This window comes from Acartia tonsa, chromosome 7, assembly GCF_053477335.1.
Source record: "Acartia tonsa isolate MP-2025a chromosome 7, ASM5347733v1, whole genome shotgun sequence".
Taxonomy (NCBI): domain Eukaryota; kingdom Metazoa; phylum Arthropoda; class Copepoda; order Calanoida; family Acartiidae; genus Acartia; species Acartia tonsa.
Window position 1 is genome coordinate 5,745,724 of NC_137266.1, and position 21,778 is coordinate 5,767,501.

The following is a 21,778-nucleotide window of genomic DNA, read 5'->3' on the forward strand; positions in this document are numbered from 1 at the left end:
TCATTAAAAAAAATTTCTTATGGACTTTTTGGTAATGATTATATGGTTGCTATGCTTTCTAAATCTTTCTAATTGTATCTGAGATAAGGTTAAAGTAAAGTAAACTTTTTTTCTAACATCTACAGTTATCTTTATTGAAAGCAAACAGACAAACAGCTAAAATGTATATTATGATTAATTTTAAAGACAGGGATGATTGTGTTCATTGGGTTTTGAGGAAAAAACGATGATGAATGCCCCTTAGAAACATATAAATATATGTAGACCTATGGACCAAGTAACTTGGAGAGTATATGCCTGAAATTACAATGACAAAAATTCAGCAGCCTACCTTTAATAGTTTTTGAGATAAAGAAAAAAATATTTTCCCTAAAAGAATTAAATTTATTGTTCACCATTACATATAATTCGACGAACCAAGTAAGTTATAGAGTAGATAAACATTCGCCAAGTAAAAATCAACAAAGTCAACAGGTTTAAATTTGAGGTTTAGTCGCGGCTGCCGAGCCCTGTTTTTTTTTATTGATTGGTGATCATCGATTGGGAATATCCTATAAAAATGAACCTGCTATCACATTTATATGAAACTGTAGGACTTGTGGATGGACAGACAGACAAAATGAGTTATACACTAAAATCATGTGTAGAGATTAGCGTCTTCTAACTAGGATTAAATGTCCATAAAAAAAAACACAAAGATAACCTTTATTTGTCAATGCTTTAAGATAGCCAGACCTTATCTTTTTTTTGATAACCTATTCTTTAGTTTGTTTTTTGGATCAGTGCAATCAATACAACTTTTATCAAGGTAAAAATAGTGTTTTTGGAGAACATAATTTTTAAACTTGCTAATTGAAAATAAAAAGATTAAAGAATAATTTTTTTAAAAGAATTATTTTGTTTAAATTTTCTTTCTATTTTTATCAAAATTACTATAAGACCAAAAATTATATTGAATTAGGTTCTAAAGATTAATTAAATTTGATTTGCTATATATCCTATTAAATTCTTAATTTTGAAAGGGCACAGTAAAGAAAATGGCCTCCATTACGGCCAACTTATTGGGCCAGCTCAACCTCTCTACTGCAGAAAAAGCTTTTAGGTAAAATATCACAAAATTGATTTTTAAAGTTTATATCCTACTAGCGGCTACGCCCCCTAGAGGCCTCTAGTGGTAATTTAAATGTTTTTTTTTTATTTCAAATATCTAATTTGAGAATAATTTGTCTATTTTGCGTAAAAGCAAAAATATTTTTAAAAAATTTTGATTTTTTTGTGATTTCTCTTGGGAGTGTGGTGGTACCCTCCCCCAAAACAGTTATAACCCTTCCCGGGACCTATGAGAAGCTATCCTGTTAAGGAGAAACCGATCGGTTCAGTGGTTAGCCAGATCCTTCGGTACAGACAAACAAACAGACGAACATACATCCTGTTACTTTATTAAAAGAATGACAACTGGCAAAAATTCCCAAGCTATATGACCTTCTTAATCTTAAACTTTGAATAAAATGAAAGCAGATTATACACTAAAAACAAATTAGATGAAAGTATATACCTAATTAAATAATATTATGAACATTATTAAACTTAAAATGTAAAAATATATTATTATTTTATATATCCTTCTATAAGACGACATCTGCAAACTCTTTATTATGCAAATGAACAGCAAAATAAAGCTTTAATAAGATTTATTTTATATGCACAAAATATGACTTAAGACTTTAAATCCCAAGTAAGTCTGCAGACCGCAGTGTCATGTGAATCAAAATAATATATTGTTTTTTGATTCTTTATTTAAATCAATTAAATAATACAAATTTAAAATTTTGTATTCTAGGCCATGGTGGGATGATATGGAAAACTTCTTGGTGTATTCAATGATAATTATTGTAAGATTTTTTCCGCTGGAAAATAATGTATAGCATTGTATTACAGACAATTTTCCACTAATAATAATAAATAAAAAATTTACACCAGATATGTTTGCCCAGGCCTTTAGCTTCTCTGGTTCAACAAAACTGTTTTAATCTTGTATTTTTTTTTACTTTTAAATCAGCGGAAAGCTGTCTATAATAAGATCCTTGTAATTATCGCATTTCATAAAATTGATAGCTAGAATAGTTTTGCCATTTTATCATTATATTGACAGAACAATTTGGAAACCTATTCCCATATGTCCAATGTTATGAAAATGCTATACTTAGATTTTTTGCGATTATGAATCTATTACAGTATTATTTTTTATACTTTTTTTGCTCAAATTAGAATTCACATTTCTTTCTGTAAGAGTACATTTTAAACCATTGTTCACTGCTAAAAATTAATTTCAATTATTTGATTTTCAAAACTTTATGTTTTTATTGTATTTAAGACTTTTTTTTAATATTTCAAAACATTTTTTTCTTCTTTCAGAGTATTTTAGTGGCACCTGGTGGTTTTATTTTGACTGGATCAAATAACATTGATTGTAACAGATGTCAGGTATGATTTTATAAAATTTTAGTGGCTATGCAACAGGAGGCCTCCGGACGCAATTGAAGGGAGGGAAGGTTGATTTTGGCAACCCAATTTTTGTATTTTATATTTTTGTTTAACCCTTACAGATCGGGCCCCAATTCCCACCTTAATAGATCGGGGGGGGGGGGGGGTCATATTGACCCCCCCCTCTCTCTTGGCTTCTGTTACAGATAAAGACGTAAAATTTTTTTCTGGTGGTTCATGTGTATTTTTAGAGAAAATTACTTTTTCTAGTCATAGCGGCCGGGCCGCTCCTTAGCCGCTTTTTAGCGGCCAGCCGCTAAATTTTAAAACAGCTGTAGAGCGGCTAATTTTGCAGCTAGGATGACCAAATTTTAGGACGAACTTTTATTTTTCATAACAAAAAAATTACTTTTTCTGAGCATCGCCGAAAAACGGCAAATAACGGAAACCGCCATTTTCGGCGGTTACGGCGGTAAAACGGCGGTTGGCGGCGCCAATTAATATTTTTATCTGTTTATTGTTGCTCAAGAATTTACCGAAAAAAATTTTAGGTCTCTAGCTGTAATAGAAGCCACGATATTCAGGATTTATGTCTGTAGTAAAAGCCAGACAAAAATCGGTCATAGAGTCGGTCAGGGTGCGGTCAAACGGTCATAACACCACTTTTCTCATAAGGTCATTGATATCTTCGTATTCACCAAAAAAAATTATAGGTTTCTACCTTATACACAAAAGTATTTAGAATTTTTTTTAAATTTTGGTGCTACCCAACCGACTTTGACCGGACACCACGACCGACACAGACCAGATATCCTAATAAAATCAACTCTTGCCGACGCATAATTACTAAACTTAAAAAGTCACGAAGTCACAGCTCTCCATCTTACCTACAAAAAAAATGACATTGAAAAAACTAGAGGGGGGGGTCAATATGACCCCCCCCCCCCGATCTGTAAGGGTTAAGTAAAAAAAATTGGGGTGGGATTTTTTTTTTTTTGGGGGGGGGGTCCCCACCACCCAAGAAAAAAGCTTAAAACCATCACAAGACAATTAGGTATATTCGCTGAAGTGTAGAGCACAATGGGTTCATTTTTTACTGAGAACTTAAGCTTCAGACATACAGATAGAGAGAAGACATCGTTCTACTTTGTATTATAGATAATAATTAAAATTTATATTGTATATCTTATTATATTATACGTTTGTATCATGTATGGTCAAAAGTTGATTATTTCGTTTCCTTTGTATTTTACATATTGTATAAATTGCCATAAGTATTACTGGATCTACTGCAGTTCACGGTAAAATATTGCTGGTAAGCAATATTTCCAAAAATCTATGAATTTTAAAGGCTGCTAGCTGCCAAACGGCTGAACGTACAGATCATACCCGCACACCATCTTAAGCGGCATAAGAAGGCCTACAAATAATCTGGAATAGCCAAGATCCAATTATGCACAGGGAAAGCTTCACTGAAGAAAAAACGCGTAAAATAGGTCTTTTTCGCGCATTTCTCTGCACTGCGAGATAATTATGCATTATTGATTTATGGCTATTCCAGATTATTTGTAGGCCTTCTTATGCCGCTTTTAACAGTGTGCGGGCATTATCTGAACGTTCAGCCGTTTGTCAGCTAGCAGCCTTTAAAATTCATAGATTTTTGGAAATATTGCTTACTAGCAATATTTTACCGTGAACTGCAGTAGATCCGTATTACTTGTATTATTAATTCAAATGAACTTTTTTTCTTTATAGGGTTCTCATTGTTGCTCATACAATTATCATTTACGTGGCTGTTATGGAAATTTATGAAACATAAAATGAATTTAATTAGATTTTGTAAATTACCCAGTATCTGATACTTTTGTCACAAAGAAATTGCAATTACCCTCAAAGTGTTTAACCACGCCAAATAATTTTTAGTTTTTATGTATTTGATTCTATCTTTACCTTAGATTTCGCAGGGCTTAGGCATAAAAATTTTTGCCCCTTTATTTATAGTCTATTTGATTAATCATGTTCTTTGCTCGCAAGGCACTTGAGGAAAATTTACACCAAAAACGGTCATAATATTGACTACTAACAATTTCTCAGATTTCAGGAAACATCTGTAATGTTTCATAGATAGAAATTAATAGTTGATGCTGATTTAATCGAAAATGAAAAAGAATTAAATGCTTACTTTGTTAGACGCTTTTGTGAAAATAATCCAGGTATATTTTTTTTACTTAAAACAAGAACTCAGTTTTATTTCTTTAAAGAAAGCCTGCAAGAAATACACTGTTCTAACTGCTTAAAGACTTCCACTAGTAGACCCAATACCCCAAATTTGAAGCTTTCATTTTTAATAACAAAACAGCTGTAGGCATTTAAATCTGAATTTTTTTGTGCAATAGTAATTTTGAATGATTTTCATTGATTATATCAAACAATCTTTATCATTTTAAATAATATATACATTTCAGTTCCATGGAATTTAGGACCACAATCGGTTGGATCGACTTCAAATGGATATGAATACGGATACTCTGATGGGCTCAGAATACCAACATACATAATCTACTTTCAATACTTTCTTCTAGCAATTTCTGCAATTCTCATAGTACTGGATAGGTAAGTCAATTGTCTACATAAATAGTCTATTCTTCAATATATGGTGTTACCCTCAAAGTGACATGTTGAGTACAGAATTCCCCTTATTTTTAAAAATAAATTGACAATAAAGGAGAGGGGATAGTTTTTTGTTTGTTTACTTATAAATCTATATCAGGTTAGGTTAGGTTAGTTCTTGGATCCACACAGGTTTAGGGCTTCCTGCAGTTGGGCATGAAAATAGTTATTTATCGCATCGTATTATAAACAGCTTTCTGCGGATAAAAAATGTACAATTTCAGCATCTTGGGGTAAACAAAACTGGTTTTAATATCAAAATTGTAAATTTTTAAATTTGTAGAAAACTGGAAGTAATACCATACGATAAATGATTTTTCAGTGTGGCTGAGAAACGGTTCTAATTCTGTGAATGTTAATCAGTTTCGAAGCCATACTGGAAAAAAAATACAATCACCTTATTTTCAATTTAATAAAAAAATAAGAGAAGGTCAGTTCACTACTCGACATGGATCTTGTGGTAAAACACCAAATATGTATATTGTATATCAATCAATGACTTCTGAAAAAAATCTATTCTTTAGGCCATTTGTGATCATCTTATTTCGATCTCTGAATATTGAACAAGTTTACAATCTACTAGTTGTTGAGGATCCATATCAACAAGTGAAACAAAAAGACAAATTAGAAAGGAAAACATATCAAAGTAAGAAAAGACATGAGATAGTATCCTGCATGGGAGCAATTGGCAGCTACTTCACGTCTTACCTCACAAGGACAGTTCTTTCTATAGGTAAAGTGATTATTTTAATGAAACTAAAATGACAGTTTCCAAACAAAAAAAAATATATATAAAAAATTTAAAAATACAAAAAAAATTGGGATGGGGAGGATAATATGTTTTTATAGGGGGTTGGGGGTGTCCCATACCCCTATCAAAATTGCTTAAAATCACAGCAGGACTATTATCCATATTCCCTGAAGAGTAGGGCCTAATCAGTTTTGCGAATTCTGAGATCTTAATCTTCAAACGGTTGGACGGACGGACAGACATCATTCAACTTTGTATCATAGATAAACTTAAAATTTATTTTAGTTGCTTCTCTTGCAATACTGTTGTTCATAATATTCTACCAGATGTACAATTATGATCAATTTCAAGAAGCATTTATATGCATTGTTCATGAGAGGTATTTGTTATTTAATCTTAAAGGGACTGTGAACGAGAAAATTTCTCATCAGATTATCAAACCTTAACTTCATCTCATTCATATACTCTCAAAGATAAGGCCCAACGAGCTCTTGATTCCTTAAAAAACGGCTTTTCTGCTGAATTTTACTAAATACGAGATTGGAAGAAATTTTTCCGGACTATATAAATGTGCAATTAATTGTCTTTTTCTCCGTTTATAGATAAAACTAAACTTTTTGACATAGTTCTCTGTTTTTCCTAATTGTTAACCCCTGTTTCAACATAATCCTTGCCTTTAACCAATGTATAGTTACTTAGAAATAAGCAATATTTTTTGTTTATATCAAATACAATAACAAAGCTAAAAACAAGTTTATTCATTAGTAACCAAGTAACTGGCCCATCTCTCACCTACTTTTAATTACAAATTTAAAAATAATAAATGTACAATATTTCTTTATAAACAGTCTGATAAAAGTGTAATCTAAATATCCAAAGTGGGTTATTTATTGTCCGACACAATAAAAAAGGATATAATCATTTTAAATAACCACCGAGATTCAACCCTATGTAGACAGTGAGGTACTTTTTTGTCAATAACACAAATTTAAAATCTTTATTTCCTAATTACTATGTTATTAAAACATGAATTAGCATATTGACCCCTCCCTCTATCTCGGCTTCTGTTACAGATAAAGACGTAAAATTTTTCTGGCGGTTCATGTGTATTTTTAGAGAAAATTACTTTTTCTAGTCATAGCGGTCAGGCCTCTCCTTAGCCGCTTTTTAGCAGCACGCTGCTAAATTTTAAAAAAGCTGTAGAGCGGCCAATTTTGCAGCTAGGATGACCAAATTTTAGGACGAACTTTTATTTTTTATAACAAAAAAATTACTTTTTCTGAATATCGCCGAAAAACGGCAAATAACGAAAACCGCCATTTTCGGCGGTTACGGCGGTAAAACGGCGGTTGGCGGCGCCAATTAATATTTTTATCTGTTTATTGTTGCTCAAGAATTTACCAAAAAAAATTATAGGTCTGTAATAGAAGCCATGATATTCATGATATATGTCTGTAGTAAAAGCCGGACAAAAATCAGTCATAAAGTCGGTCAGGGTGCAGTCAAACGGTCATAACATCAATTTTCTCATAAGGTCATTGATATCTTAGTATTCACCAAAAAAATTTTAGGTTTCAACCTTATACACAAAAGTCATAATGTAGAAATTAAGATTTATTTAGAATTTTTTTTAAATTTTGGTGCTACCCAACCGACTTTGACCGGACACCACGACCGACCAGATATCCTAATAAAATCAACTCTTGCCGACGCATAATTACTAAACTTAAAAAGTCATGAAGTCACAGCTCTCCATCTTACCTACAAAAAAATGACATTAAAAAAACTAGAGGGGGGGGTCAATATGACCTCCCCCCCCCCCCCCCGATCTGTAAGGGTAATAGGATGTTTTTGGTTGATCAGTATAGTAAAAGGTGCTTAGAAAATATTAAGATTTGATAATCAGATGAGAAATTTTTACATTCACACTCCCTTTAATATTCCATTAATTTTATTGATATGACAAACCAACCAGGATTATATTTTAAAAACTTTGGGGACCAACGCAAAATAGTGCTGCTAATAAAAATAATGCTCAAAGCAGATGAGTACACAATTTCAATAAAATTCAAAAGTTATAAACAAAATAGTTTTTCATCTTAGCATGAATGTGATAAAAATGAAATACTACTGTCATACTATTTTAGTTAACAATTCTAATCAACCCTTTTGTAATTTTATATGAAACCCTAAATTTGGTATTATTTTAAAAGAAACTATGGTCATACCTTTTATAATAATTACAAACTTCAGAGTAAAATAAGATAGGATAACCTTTTGTTACAAATTTTTCTTTCAACATAAACTTATTTCTGATTATCCAAATCTAATAAAGATTATCTAAGTTGATGGAATTTTTCTAGATATATCTGGTTTATTGATATAGAACCCTAAATGTGAATTAATGACCATTGTCCCATCCCTGTATACCTGCAAACCAACAGTAATTTTAAATTTTAGGTGGTATGAATGTTCTGGCCATGCAACTGGATTCTATCTGGTAATCTTTAGTAAAATATAGTGTAAATAATTTCAAGTAAAATATGTTGTTTTATATAAAATATCCTTTATGTATTAAGGTTAGGTGGTTGTGGATAATGCCCTTCCAAAATTTAAATAAACTTCAAATTTGATTAAAGTTTAACATATGGGAATAAGCCTATGATAGTTTTAACTAAAATGTTTCTGAATAATTTTTCATCTAAATATCCAAATACATATTTAGTAAACAAAGACCCTTGTTACTTCATCAAAAACATTTTTAGATGAGCTCTAGGTAAAGCAATGTAAAAAGATATTTTTCAGGAAGCAAAAAGATAATGTTTTAAAATGTAGTTCAACCCAATTTTCCATTTTCAATCATAGAGACAAATTAATACATTTCATGGTAATCATTTTCATGTTTAGACTGTTGGCTGGATATATGCATCACTATTGATAGTCTACTGCTTGTTGAATATCTACAACTTAGTTTGGATAATTTCCAGTGGACATTTCAGTCCTCTTGATTCTGTTATGAAAAGGTTTAAGGTAAAAAAATATGTTTGTTTTTTTTAAAGTTTTGCATAAACTGTATGAATTTAATTAGATAGTTTTACCTTGAAGAGTATTCTCCTGATTTTGATATGTAGATATTGTACAATGAATTTATTCAACGTTTATTGATAATTGTAGACAGAAGGAGTAGTATCTCCTTGTCTAACAAGATTGTATTATGGAAACAGGTATTAACTTAAACTACATACTTTATTCAACCAATGTCTTATCTAATATAAAACTTCCTTATTTTATAGTATTCTAGATTAGAAAAATACTTAAATTAATTTTGATACCTGTATTGCCTTTTTTATTGTTTATAAAATAAAAGATGGCTATTAGCAGAAGTTGTATCCATTTTTGTTAAGGAATGTAAAGTTGTTGCTGTGCCTGCTATCAACAAGTTCTGGTATGTCTGCACCATTGAGAGCTCTAGGTAGTTATCAATCATGTAACATTATACCTATAACAATAGAAAGACCTGCATGTAAGATTTATAACTTATTAACTTTAGTCCTATTAAATTTGTGTTGTGTATCAAATTTTCCCATATTGTCTTCTTCATTAATTGTATTTATAACATACTACTCTTTATATAAAGTATGTCCATACATATGTTACGTAATGTCTTATGATATATAAAGAATGCGATACAGGATGAACCCAATGAAGTTCAGAACTTTTTTCTTGAACTCTATTAATGATACTTGATTACCTTTATTCCTTTATCTATCTTCTTCTAAATTAAACTTCCTAACAATAATTTCCCTAAAAATAATTGTTTATATTGAGATTTTTCTAGCATTGGTCGACAGAAAATTGAGACAAGCATTGATTCCAGCTATCCAGGTCAGTTTTCAATATTTTGTTTTATATCTAACAGGGAATATACATAATCCATTTCTATATGTATAATATTTTTATTCATTTTTTTTAAACAACAGCCAATAAAATAAATTAGTACATTGTTTGTCTTCTGAAACATATTGTGAGACTTAGAAGGTAACCCGCAAACGTGGCTCAACACGTAGCGCATTCGCTCGTCGTCGGGAAGGTGATAGGTTCAAATCTCGGGCCGACACCGCGTCATAACTAAAGACATTAAAAATAGATCCTACTGCTGCTATGTCAGATGCGCGACATAAATCGTTAGAGTAGGGGGAATGCCTTGACCCAAAACAGGCGCAACTCGTTACCATGCACAGTTGGGACTTCTCAGACAAAGGTCGTGCATCACAGAGAGTTGGTTGTCTGTTGGATGTTACTTAACCTAATATCCTTGGGTGTTTGGACAGAGAAGGGTGCGTAACAGTCATCCTTAGTTCTCCTGGATTGCTGTACCAGGGCCTAGACAGTACACCAAGTCGAAAAGGTCCTGGACTGTAATCCCGCCCATACGAGGTAATCTAAGGTAGAAGGTAATAACAGTTATTTTGACACATGATAATTACTTGAAATTATCAGTTTTAGTGCATTAAAAAAAAGCATAATTAAGGTCAACAACAAGTCTTATGATCAACAAGGAAGACCTAAAACTCAAATAAAAATTGAGTTACAACCTAACTCACTCCTGGGTAAGTAAAAATAAATTAAACATGTTTATGCAGAAGCTCTTTACAGTGCCTATAAAAAACAATTACACCATACAATACACTGATCAATTACAGGCCAATAAACAGACTATAACCAATAGCAGGCCAGTATACATTTTAGTTGACCAATGGTAGGCCAGTGTGATGCCTATTTTTATCTTGTAGATTTATTGTAAGAACAATTACAAATGCTAATAAATTTTATTTTTTCTTCAATCCATCATTTTAAATCACACTGTATGTATTTTCAATCATAGCCTAGTAATCTGTATGATAACTAAATATCCTAAAACACTGCTCTAATGTTTACTATATACATTTTTTAGGATATGTTTCAAAGCGCAAGGACTGTTATGTCACCTTCTGTATTGAGAATGGTTTACAGGTGGAGAATTTTACTGAAACTTGCAGCAGGTATTTTAATTCAGCTAGCTATAACCAACAAGCGAATTAATTATTCAACCCTATTTCACCATACTTGCTTAAAACCTGTTTTTTAGATGATACAATTGTTAGTACTAAAACATTCAAACTATGGTAATTGATATATTATTAAATGGATATTGCACCAGATCTGCATGTACTCTAATAAAATTATTCTTGCATCTGGCTAAAACAATGATACCACCATCAACATCCTATACCATTACCCAACCCCTCCCCTCCTACTGGATGAACGAACTGACAAATAAATGAGTACTAGAAGAAAGATGAAATTTTCATATAAAATAACCATATCCATAAAATTTGACTGTACATTAAATGGACATGATATTTATTTAATTCATTTATTATTGTTCTTCTCTTAAGAATAAATCTTATCTAAAATAAAAAAAAAATAACCCAAATTGACAACAATTTTCTCCTGTAAATTATACCAATCATTGTGCACAGTGCCTTCGAAGGTGCTTTGACTTTAGTGTCAGAACCTAAATTGGGACATAGTGCATTTCATTACCCTAGGTTAGGTAACTTCATTTCCCTTTTCAATAAAATCTAAAATGCAGCGGTTTTTGAGAAAATTAGATTTAAAAATTTCAAGTTCAATTTTCACCCACTAGGAGTTACCGCATAATCATGACAAGAAAAGCAAAGATTATCTATTTAAAATTTTGAACAACTTTGCTTTTATAAAGTCAGTCATAAAACCTCTCTATATATGATTTATTTAAGGCTGAATTTCCGTGACCTTAGCAAAGCAATTGATAAAAATGGCCATTAATTAACTCACTTCAGGAGTGGTTTTATGAAGAACTTTATAAAAGCAAAGTTGTTCAAAATTTTAAATGAATAATCTTTGCTTTTCTTGTCATGATTATGCGGTAACTCCTAGTGGGCGAAAATTGAACTTGAAATTTTCAAATATAATTTTCTCAAAAACCGCTGCATTTTAGATTTTATTGAAAAGTGAAATGAAGTTATCTAACCTAGGGTAATGAAATGCACTATGTCCCAATTTAGGTTCTGACACAAAAGTCAAAGCACCTTCATTTGCACTGTGTGTGATGTGCGTGTTAGGTTTTAATTGGTTGTTAACAGCGCAGATTTTCTATATTAGATATACAGAGATACATAATCTTAAAATCAGACAATAGGCACAAAGTAAACAAACAACAAGACAATAAATGGTTAGATAGTGTACATATTTTGATGCAAAAGGGCAGTTATTTTTTTATTTAGTTTGCTGTAAAAAGTAACATTTTTTAGGATAACGCTATGCTTAGGTATATGTATCATGTAAAAATTCTTCCCTTGTATAATATGAAGCGTATGACATAACATTTTCGTTGTTCGTATAAAGGTATAAATAAACAAAAATGTTTACAGTTCAGCAGATTAAAAGGCCAGATTGACCATCTAGATTTATTATTTCTATTAAAATAAATCTCTAAAACTAGAATTTTTATTTTTTAAGGTGTGTCCAAATGAATAAAAAGGAATTATAAAAATATTTAACTATATTCCTAAACTTTTTTTCTGTTTGATTATAGACAGGTTTTATATGACAGCATGGCGACCAAAGCCCTTTGAAAATTTTAACCTCTAAATATTTTAAAATTGGGTACATATATAGCGTTTTGAAAGGCAAAAAAATAGGAAAGAAAACTAAAAGAGTCGCCACTAAAAGAGCACAAAAAAGTGTAGAATAGCTTAATGGTTAGAGGTCAGAATTTTGATCATGATGATTTCAACATGAAATCTTCTTTAAATTTTTTTTCTGCTTGTGGACAGTCCTTCTTTATTATTCCTCCTACAAACTATTATCTGCAATCACTATGTTTTTTGTTTACAAATAAAGCTCAATATTAAGAGAATTCCGCAATTACCCTATAATTTCTCAATTGTGAAATACAAATTTTGCCCCCCAACGACAGCTGAAAAAGGCAATTTAATAAAGGTTGCATTATTTTGCCCCCCAAATCAATTTTCGAATTAATTTCCTTGTTGGTTATACCTTATTCCTGATTTTAATTCACTTTCAATACAACCATTTCTGATCATTTTGCCTTACTCAAAAAACTTTGATATTTAATATTAATGTTAATGCAACAGAGTTTTTACACTCAGACAAACATGTCCACATATTATCCAAACAATATCAAAATCATATACATTTTTTTCTGATGGAAGAAGTAAAGGATTAAAAGAGTCAGATAGTCAGTGAGGGATAAGAAACTTTAAAGGATGCTAATCATCAAAAACAAATACACAACATTTTAGATTATTATGTATATATTTTTGAAAGTCGTTATCCAAAACTTTACAATCTTTGAGATTTTTCCCTGTATATTAATCCAACTAAAATTATAAGTCTGTTAAGTGAGATAGGGTTTAATTTTGTCAAATGATATTTTTTCCATGCGGGCCATTTTATTTTTGTTTTGAGAAGAAAATTAATTTCTAACTTAGACAAAAATTTATATTTATTTCTTTTTAGCTGGGATATGACTTTGGAAGACGTAAGTTTTTTTTTACTAGCGGCTACGCCCCTATAGCTTGAAGGAGGAGGGGTTCATTCTTTCGACAACACAATTTTTTGGTTCTTAGATTTTTTAAAAAGTAAAAAAAATTTAAGGAGAGATTTTTTTTAGTCTCGACCAACCCCACATTTTTAACTTTAGTTTTAAAAAAATATATTTTTTTCTTTTTTGGGGGGAGGTTTGGTTGTCCCATCCCTCAACAAAATAGCTCAAAATCATCACAGGACCAGTAGGTATATTACCTGAAGAGTAGAGTCCCTACGGTTAAGTGATTACTGAGATCTTAAGCTTCATACAGACGGACATCGTTATACTTTGTATTATAGATTACATTTCATTATCTTCATTTTAAAATTTTAATTCCTAAAAATTAGAATGAAAAGTCGGATGGTGTACTGAGGATTTCAACAAGGTAATATTTATTAAATAAAAAATAGATCAATAAAATTATTTTCAAAGTTATTAGATTTAGCTTTCTTGTGTGGTATCCGCCTAGGTTAAATGGCAGACACCAGAGTTCAAATGACTACGGCAGTGCGAACAGACGTGGACACATATATTATAGAGAAGCTACGCTTCTCTAGCAATCACTAAATAATAAACAGAGTCTATTCAGTTGTTCCTTTATTCAGGGTCTAAGGTTTACTAAAGTTATATACAACAAACAATAAATACACAGATTGGAATAAGTAATCATAAACAGAATCAATATAATACATATACAATAGTCAGTTTGGGCAATAATGATCCCCCATCCCTGGAAAGGGTGGGGGGAATTAACAATACAGCTTAACCATAATAAGGCTGTCAGAATCTATCATTAATTTTAGGTATAGGGAGGGGGTCGGCAGACCCCTTCCCAAGGACTCGGGGGAGGGCCCTTCCCCGAACCCAGGTCAGGGTTGCCATAGGCATGGCTCACGGTTGCCGAATACCACACTTGCACACTTTTCTAATTTTCTAATCAATACCTAGCTGACCTTCTATTAAGCTTGAATGGATTGATTATAAGTGTTACTGAAGTAGACCTCAACAATGGTAATGGTATGCATCAAGGAAAATTTAATTAAATCTTTTTAGCTATTCCTATTTACTTTGACTGTGTTAGTCCATCGGTCGGCCAATATGTAAATCTGTTGGCAACTATTTGATGGAAATGTTATTTTATAATATGCTACCTAAGCCATACTGTTTTTTCTATTGATATAACCTTTCCCAAATAGCATATAGTATAAAACTTATTTGATCCGTCGGTTTGTTGGTCATGTTACAAAAGAAGCATACAGGTTCTACGATTTTCTAAGATATCATTCTTTCATTTTCTTGTAATTAATCACTGAAAATCTGCTCTATAACTCATTTTGTCCGTTTGTTCATCCAAGATTTCCTTTACTACTCAATGATATTGTCATCTTTGTATCTTATTTTTTTATCAATTTTAAGTTATAGATTAGTAGTGATGTGATTAACAAGAGAACAAGGATGTCAACATCTATAAAAGCGAAGCACTGAAACGGCAGGACAAACGGACATTAACATTGTATAGTGTCAGAACTGAATAATCAGAATATGTATAAGAGTCGAAACAAAATTGTAAGTAAATTTGTTGAAAAACTGCTTGGTACAGGATAATGTTTATGGACATACTTACATATTTTGGGACTTGAAATTAGAGTTGTTTTGCTTACAATATTGTACTTTGTTGTCCCAGGAATCAATATACCAAAAATCAGATCAATTGGAAAATTAGATCACATAAAAATTTGTTGTTAAAAGTAAAAAAAATTAACATGTTTAAAATGGACGTACGGACATTCTATTAATGATTATAGAGTTGTTAAGCTTTAAAAATCGTACCTAACTACTGCAGAAATAACCATGGAAAGTTTGAAATCTATAGGACAATTCTTGCATGCCTAAATTGACGAAAAAAGCTATCCGTTCCGGACGGACGAACGGAGGGACCGACCCTAATTATAGAAAAGCTTCCCTTTTTATACATTTCAATCGACAAAAAAAAACTTTTAGACCAGCATTACAATTAAAGTCTACAAATCACCTTTTAAAAAAGCCATTATAGACACAGAGTAAAGCTACTGGATCAAAAAAAAAAGATTTAAGCAAATTATGACAGGAATAACAGCTGTGCAGCTGAATGGAAAGCAAATGGAAAACGAAAACGACCACATTATCAACGCCTGGCAGAGAGTCAACTAACATAAACAAATCTTGCTTTTCCACCAGGCAAAAGTTTAAAGTATCGCTTTACTTTTCGTCATTGATGACAATTACAGCAACATTTTTGAGAATGTAAATTTTTGAAAAGGAGAAACAAAGTTTGAGTTTCTTTTCTTATTTACAAAAAGTTATTTTTCAAATTTGAATAGCAAAAACTATGTTTATCTAAATAATCTTAGCAATACTACAAAAATGTAATATGTAACTTCATTTTATGTGTATGTTATTTGTAAATTATTTTATATCCTTCGCATTGTTATAATAAATGATAAAGAAAACGAGAAAATCTAGTTTTCCCACTTAGTGTCTGACAGACACAGACAGACGGACAGACATTTGTAAATATAGAGTAGCTTCACTTGGTATTTACTAAGTTAATAAAATGCACCGACAATAAAAAAAAACTTTGTCTTCGAGAGAGGCAGATAGAGAAAGAGAGAGAGAAGAGAGAGAGAAAGAGAGAGAGAGAGAGAGGGGGGGGGGAAGAAATAAAAACAAGTGACTCCAAAAACCATTGAAAATTCTCGCCATACAAAAATTATATGTATATATAAATTAATGAAGATTTATAGAGAGGGAGAGTAAGAGATTTGAATGATTATATTTCTTTTCTTTCTTTTCATTCAAATTTTTATCAAATTTGGTTTTGACTCTTAACACTCAAAAATTGGAAAAGGAAAGAGAGAGAGAAAAAAGAAAGAAAGAGAGAGAGAGATGGGATAAAGATGTTTTTTCTCTTTTTTCTGCTACTTGTCTTTTATAATATGAAATTGTTTTGAGACACTTTCGACACACATAACTAGAGAAACAGAGAGAGATTATTAGATCGAGAGAAGGGGCAAAGGCATATAAGAGAGTAAACTGTGTAGAAAGGTAAAAACCCGGGTTTAATTTACTTGTGTGAAAAGGAGGTAGAAAGAGCGAGGGAGGATGGTGTGGTGGTAGCGTAAGGTTTACAAAGTTGGTTGTCTTAACGACAAGGTACAAAAATACACAGGTAAGAGAAAAGTGTCCATGTAACATATTAACATTTTAAACATAGCAAAAATTCTTGTAATAAGTATCGGATGTTTTTTGTTTGTTTGTTTGTTTGTACTAAAGGATCTCGCTAACGGCTGAACTGGTATGACTCCTATTACAGGGTAGCTTCTCATAGGTCCCTGGAAGGTTTATAACTATTTTTGGTGAGAGTATCATCACCCTCCTAAGAGAAATCTCACCTAGAAAAAAATTACCCTCCCCTCAAATGAAATATTTTTTTCTTAAACTAAAACCTAAAATAGGGGGTTCGACCTCCCACCATAAAAAAAATCCTGATCAAAATTTTTTGATTTTATTTTTTAATCTTATTCCCCCCTCCTTAAGTTCCCGTAGAGGCCTCTAAAAGTCTAAAACCTGTCTCAAATAAATATTAAACTTATGAATCGATGTGTAAAGCCATTTAGGACACCATACTGAATATACATAAACGTGAATATTATAATTCTTTATAATAAACTAGCGGCTACACTCCTAGCCTCTAGAGGCTCTGTATTCATAAAGTAAGAGAGAGGCTATAAGAATAGCTTTAAACCATCTCAAAATAAGATGGTCTGCTTAAAACCATTAGTTTAGTAGTTATTGGGATCTTAAGCTCCAGCCAAAAAAAAACTTACTATTGTTATAATACGATAATAATATCTAGCTAAAAAACAATACTGGCTAAAATGTTGAAACACTGTGTATTCAACTGCGAGGTACTTCCTAATATAATAATCCCTTAACCATCCCACCAAATCTCCTTTCCATACAAATCTTTACACAGTGGGAAATTTTTTATATAAGTTTGGAAAGCAAAAGTTTTATGTAAATTCTATTGAAATTGATCTACAATCCTTTCTTTTCCTCAACTATTTATAGATGTAAAAAATGTATTTTAACCCAATGATTATTTCTTGCTTAGGCTATTTATTCAAAATTTTAGTCTTTAGTCTGCCATTGTTTTAGGCTATTATACGGCACTCAACTCTCATTAATTTTGTTAATTAACTAAAATATATGTGTTAATAACTTTCTACAAAAGGACAAACGCAGTTAAATTGATTTAAAGTCTTTTCTTTCCCTCTTTATCAATTCTCTGTGACACCAAAGACAGAATTTACCAAAATATATATACTTTAATGCCCCATAAACCAGCTTTATTTAAACCACCTTTCAACCCACCTATAAAATAATAAAAATAAACTATTCTTCAATTCAACTTAAAATTTTGACTTCTAAAAAATCTAATCTGTTACCACTGTGCCCCTTCCCTTTACCCCACATTTGAAAAGCATGGTTAATGGTAAAAATTCTAAATAACTTTTTCAATGGCTTTCCTTTATATGATTCAGGCAATTAGTCAACTTTAATTTACTTGCATTAAAACATTGTTGATTGCCCTACAGACAGACTAACAGACAAACGGGGTTTATAGTGGATATAACTTTTGGAGAAAATACCGAGTTATTTCATATTTAGTATAAGAGAATATGAGAGGAAAGAGTGAGAGAGAGTGAGAGAGAAATAATATTAAGTGATCTTAACTGTGAACAGTTATAAACCAACTTTTTGTGATTTCATACATATAAATGCATATCATTAATAGTTACCAATAAGTTTTATGTGTTATTTTGATATTTTTCTACGTGTTTGTCCAGTTAGAAAATATGTAAGATGTTTGGGTTAAATTAATTAAGTAAATTAATTTTTAAAAATCAAATTGTCCCCTCTTTAAAATTATTCCCCCCCCCCCCTTTTTCTAACAGTGGTTCTTTTTTATGTGTTACCAATAGACCGACATAAAAAAATACTGTATAGAGTAGCATAGCTACCAATATGTATATTGTATATATATGTCATAAACATTTATTAACTCTGCTTTTATTGGTTAAATATTTATTCATACGTACTAAAAAAGCGAAGCTTTATTACATATAGTCATAATATGTCACTTCAACTAAAATAATCTGCCAAAAATGATCAGCGCTTGATTATTCACATTGCATGATATTGTAGAATAATCCTATAAGCGCAGCCACTCTGTACGGTTTTGTACTGTACATCATAAATTTATTTGTATTTGATATTTATTGTGAAGAGTTTCGTACCACCCAATTAAGACTTTATAAAAGTACCCAAAGTTTTCAAATGGACAAGGTACCAAACTTATTTGCAGTCCAATTTAATCTCCATATCGGATTTTGTTTATGTTTTTCCCTCCCCTCAAAGTTTTCATTCCATCTTGGTTAAACCCTTTGCACACCACTAGTATGGATGTAAATGTAAACGAATAAAAGTTAAAACTAAATTGTAAATTGTAGATTATCTATTTTGTATTTTGTCATCTTTGTTATCAATTTATATGTATTTATTAACTAACATGACAACATCCATGATTTAAGTAAGCAATCAACCCCAAAAAAGGCTTATTTAAGTAAGGATTTTGCAACCAAAATGGATGATTTAAGTAAGCCATTTTTGTGGTTGATTGCTTACTTAAATCATCCATTTTGGTTGCAAAAACCTTACTTAAATAAGCCATTTTTGGGGTTGATTGCTTACTTAAATCATCCATTTTAGTTGCAAAATCCTTACTTAAATAAGCCATTTTTGGGGTTGATTGCTTACTTAAATCATCCATTTTTGCTACAAAATCCTTACTTAAATAAGCCATTTTTGGGGTTGATTACTTACTTAAATCATCCATTTTGGTTGCAAAATCCTTACTTAAATAAGTAAACAACCCCAAAAATGGCTTATTTAAGTAAGAATTTTGCAACAAAAATGGATGATTTAAGTAAGTAATTAAACCTTAAATAAGCCATTTTTGGGGTTGATTACTTACTTAAATCATCCATTTTGGTTGCAAAATCCTTACTTAAATAAGTAAACAACCCCAAAAATGGCTTATTTAAGTAAGAATTTTGCAACAAAAATGGATGATTTAAGTAAGTAATTAAACCTTACTTAAATAAGCCATTTTTGGGGTTGATTGCTTACTTAAATCATCCATTTTTGTTGCAAAAACCTTACTTAAATAAGCCATTTTTGGGGTTGATTACTTACTTAAATCATCCATTTTTGTTGCAAAAACCTTACTTAAATAAGCCATTTTTGGGGTTGATTGCTTACTTAAATCATCCATTTTTGCTACAAAATCCTTACTTAAATAAGCCATTTTTGGGGTTGATTACTTACTTAAATCACCCATTTTGGTTGCAAAATCCTTACTCAAATAAGCCATTTTTAGGGTTGATTGCTTACTTAAATCATCCATTTTTGTTGCAAAAACCTTACTGAAATAAGCCATTTTTGGGGTTGATTGCTTATTTAAATCTTCCATTTTTGCTGCAAAATCCTTACTTAAACAAGCCATTTTTGTGATTAATGTCCTACTTATATCTTCCATTTTTGCTACAAAATCCTTACTTAAACAAGCCATTTTTGTGATTAATGTCCTACTTATATCATCTATTTTTGCTACAAAATTATTACTTAAACAAGCAATTGTTGTGATTAATTTCTTAATTAAGCTAGAAACTAATGACAAAAAGGGCTTGTAGATGTAAGTGTTCTATGACAAAACTGGAGGACATATGTAAGAAATTAATCACAGAACTAGCTAGTAAGGATTGTATAGTAAAGATAGAGGATATTATTAAGAAATGAATCACAAAACTTGCTTGATTAGGTAAAGGTTTTCAATAATAATAATGAAGGAAATAATTAATAAATTAACCAAAAAGATAGCTTGTTTAGTTAAGGGTTTTATAATATAAACAAAGGACATAATTAAAAAATTTACCAAAACATTTGCTTACTTAATTAGAAGCTTGTAGCAAAAGGGGAAGAACTTAGCCAGTAAATAATGATAAAAATTGCTTGTCTCAATAAAGCTTTTTTAGTAAAATTCTAGGATTTTTGCTTTAAAATTAACTAAAACTTGAATTCTACTTTTTGCTGCAAAAGTCTACATTTAAAAAAAATCTTAACTCAATTATGGCTTACTGAATTATAAGACCCTTTATTGCTGTTAAAAAATCAATAAAAAAGCTTTTAAAAGTAAAATTATATTAAATTATATAGTAAAATATTACCAAAATTTGGACTGATGAAAATTAGGTTGAAATTGATACAATTAAATTATATTTCTACTTAAAGCTCACTAGTTTTCAGCATAAATCAATCTGATGTTTCTAATTTAATGTTGTGTTATAAAAGGTCCAGCAAAACCACTCCAACAACAGACTGAGACAATCTGCCCTTAAAGTGATCCTAATGTCCTCTAATGATATTTTTGATTGATTTGCTCAGCTCTGTTCTCCACTGAAAAACTCATAAGAAAAAATTATATATATATATAATGAATATGATATGATATACATAAAATAATTCTTAACAAATTTTAGTTAATATTTTTTACATAAATATTAATGAATGATTATGAATTTTTAGAATCAATGAATTCTAGTTAAATATAGAAAATATGACCACAAAATATCCCAATAACTTTTTGCTATTGATAAAACTAAATAAATATTTTAAATAGTATTTTTCATTTAGGGTTAGACTTTCATTTTAAAAATTTCAAAAATATAATAAAAGTGCAGTGATGTCCAAAGGGGGGGGGGGTATTGGGGTGATTACCCTCCCAATTGAATTTGGGGTTGCCTGTAGGCACCTAAACATTTTTAGAAATGTTTTTTTTTTATTTTATTCAAGGTTTAAAAAATCTTGTTTTGTTTTGAAAAAGTTTTGAAAAAGTGACTAAGGAAAAGTAACTTAACTTGAAAGATTCTTTTAGCAAAATTGAGGTAAAAATCATTTTTTTATTACTGGCAAAAACTTTTTACAAAATTGTAATTAAAAATCTAAGTTATAAGCACTTCTTTACACATATTGAGTGTTTAAAGGTTGACGATATTTTAAAAATATTACTTTGGGGGAATAAAAAAAATTCCACCCCCAATAACTACCCCATTTTTAAAAGTTTATAGCTTTTCCTT

General features: G+C 30.7%; 1 protein-coding gene across 1 annotated transcript; it reads left to right on the forward strand.

The window, feature by feature from the left end:
- Window positions 1–708: 708 nt before the first annotated feature.
- LOC145324726 (uncharacterized) lies at window positions 709–16,038 on the forward strand. Its single transcript, XM_080167330.1, has 20 exons — window positions 709–808; window positions 1,023–1,102; window positions 1,841–1,892; window positions 2,416–2,484; window positions 4,240–4,284; window positions 4,622–4,697; window positions 4,950–5,097; window positions 5,679–5,887; window positions 6,191–6,284; window positions 8,366–8,405; window positions 8,813–8,935; window positions 9,080–9,129; window positions 9,310–9,377; window positions 9,744–9,790; window positions 10,437–10,515; window positions 10,860–10,947; window positions 13,472–13,493; window positions 13,889–13,926; window positions 14,506–14,568; window positions 15,647–16,038. The coding sequence occupies exons 2-20, from the start codon at window positions 1,038–1,040 to the stop codon at window positions 15,729–15,731; spliced, it is 1,461 nt and encodes a 486-aa protein (XP_080023456.1). The 5' UTR covers window positions 709–808; window positions 1,023–1,037; the 3' UTR covers window positions 15,732–16,038.
- The last annotated feature ends 5,740 nt before the right edge of the window (window positions 16,039–21,778 follow it).

What these genes read in the sequence shown, in the direction of transcription:
- LOC145324726 (XM_080167330.1), top strand. Translation starts at nt 1,038, where the DNA reads ATGGCCTCCATTACGGCCAACTTATTGGGCCAGCTCAACCTCTCTACT. An exon ending in ATGCAACTGGATTCTATCTG is followed by an intron (nt 8,406 to 8,812) that starts GTAATCTTTAGT and finishes TTTCATGTTTAG; the next exon opens with ACTGTTGGCTGGATATATGC. An exon ending in CATTGATTCCAGCTATCCAG is followed by an intron (nt 9,791 to 10,436) that starts GTCAGTTTTCAA and finishes AGCATAATTAAG; the next exon opens with GTCAACAACAAGTCTTATGA.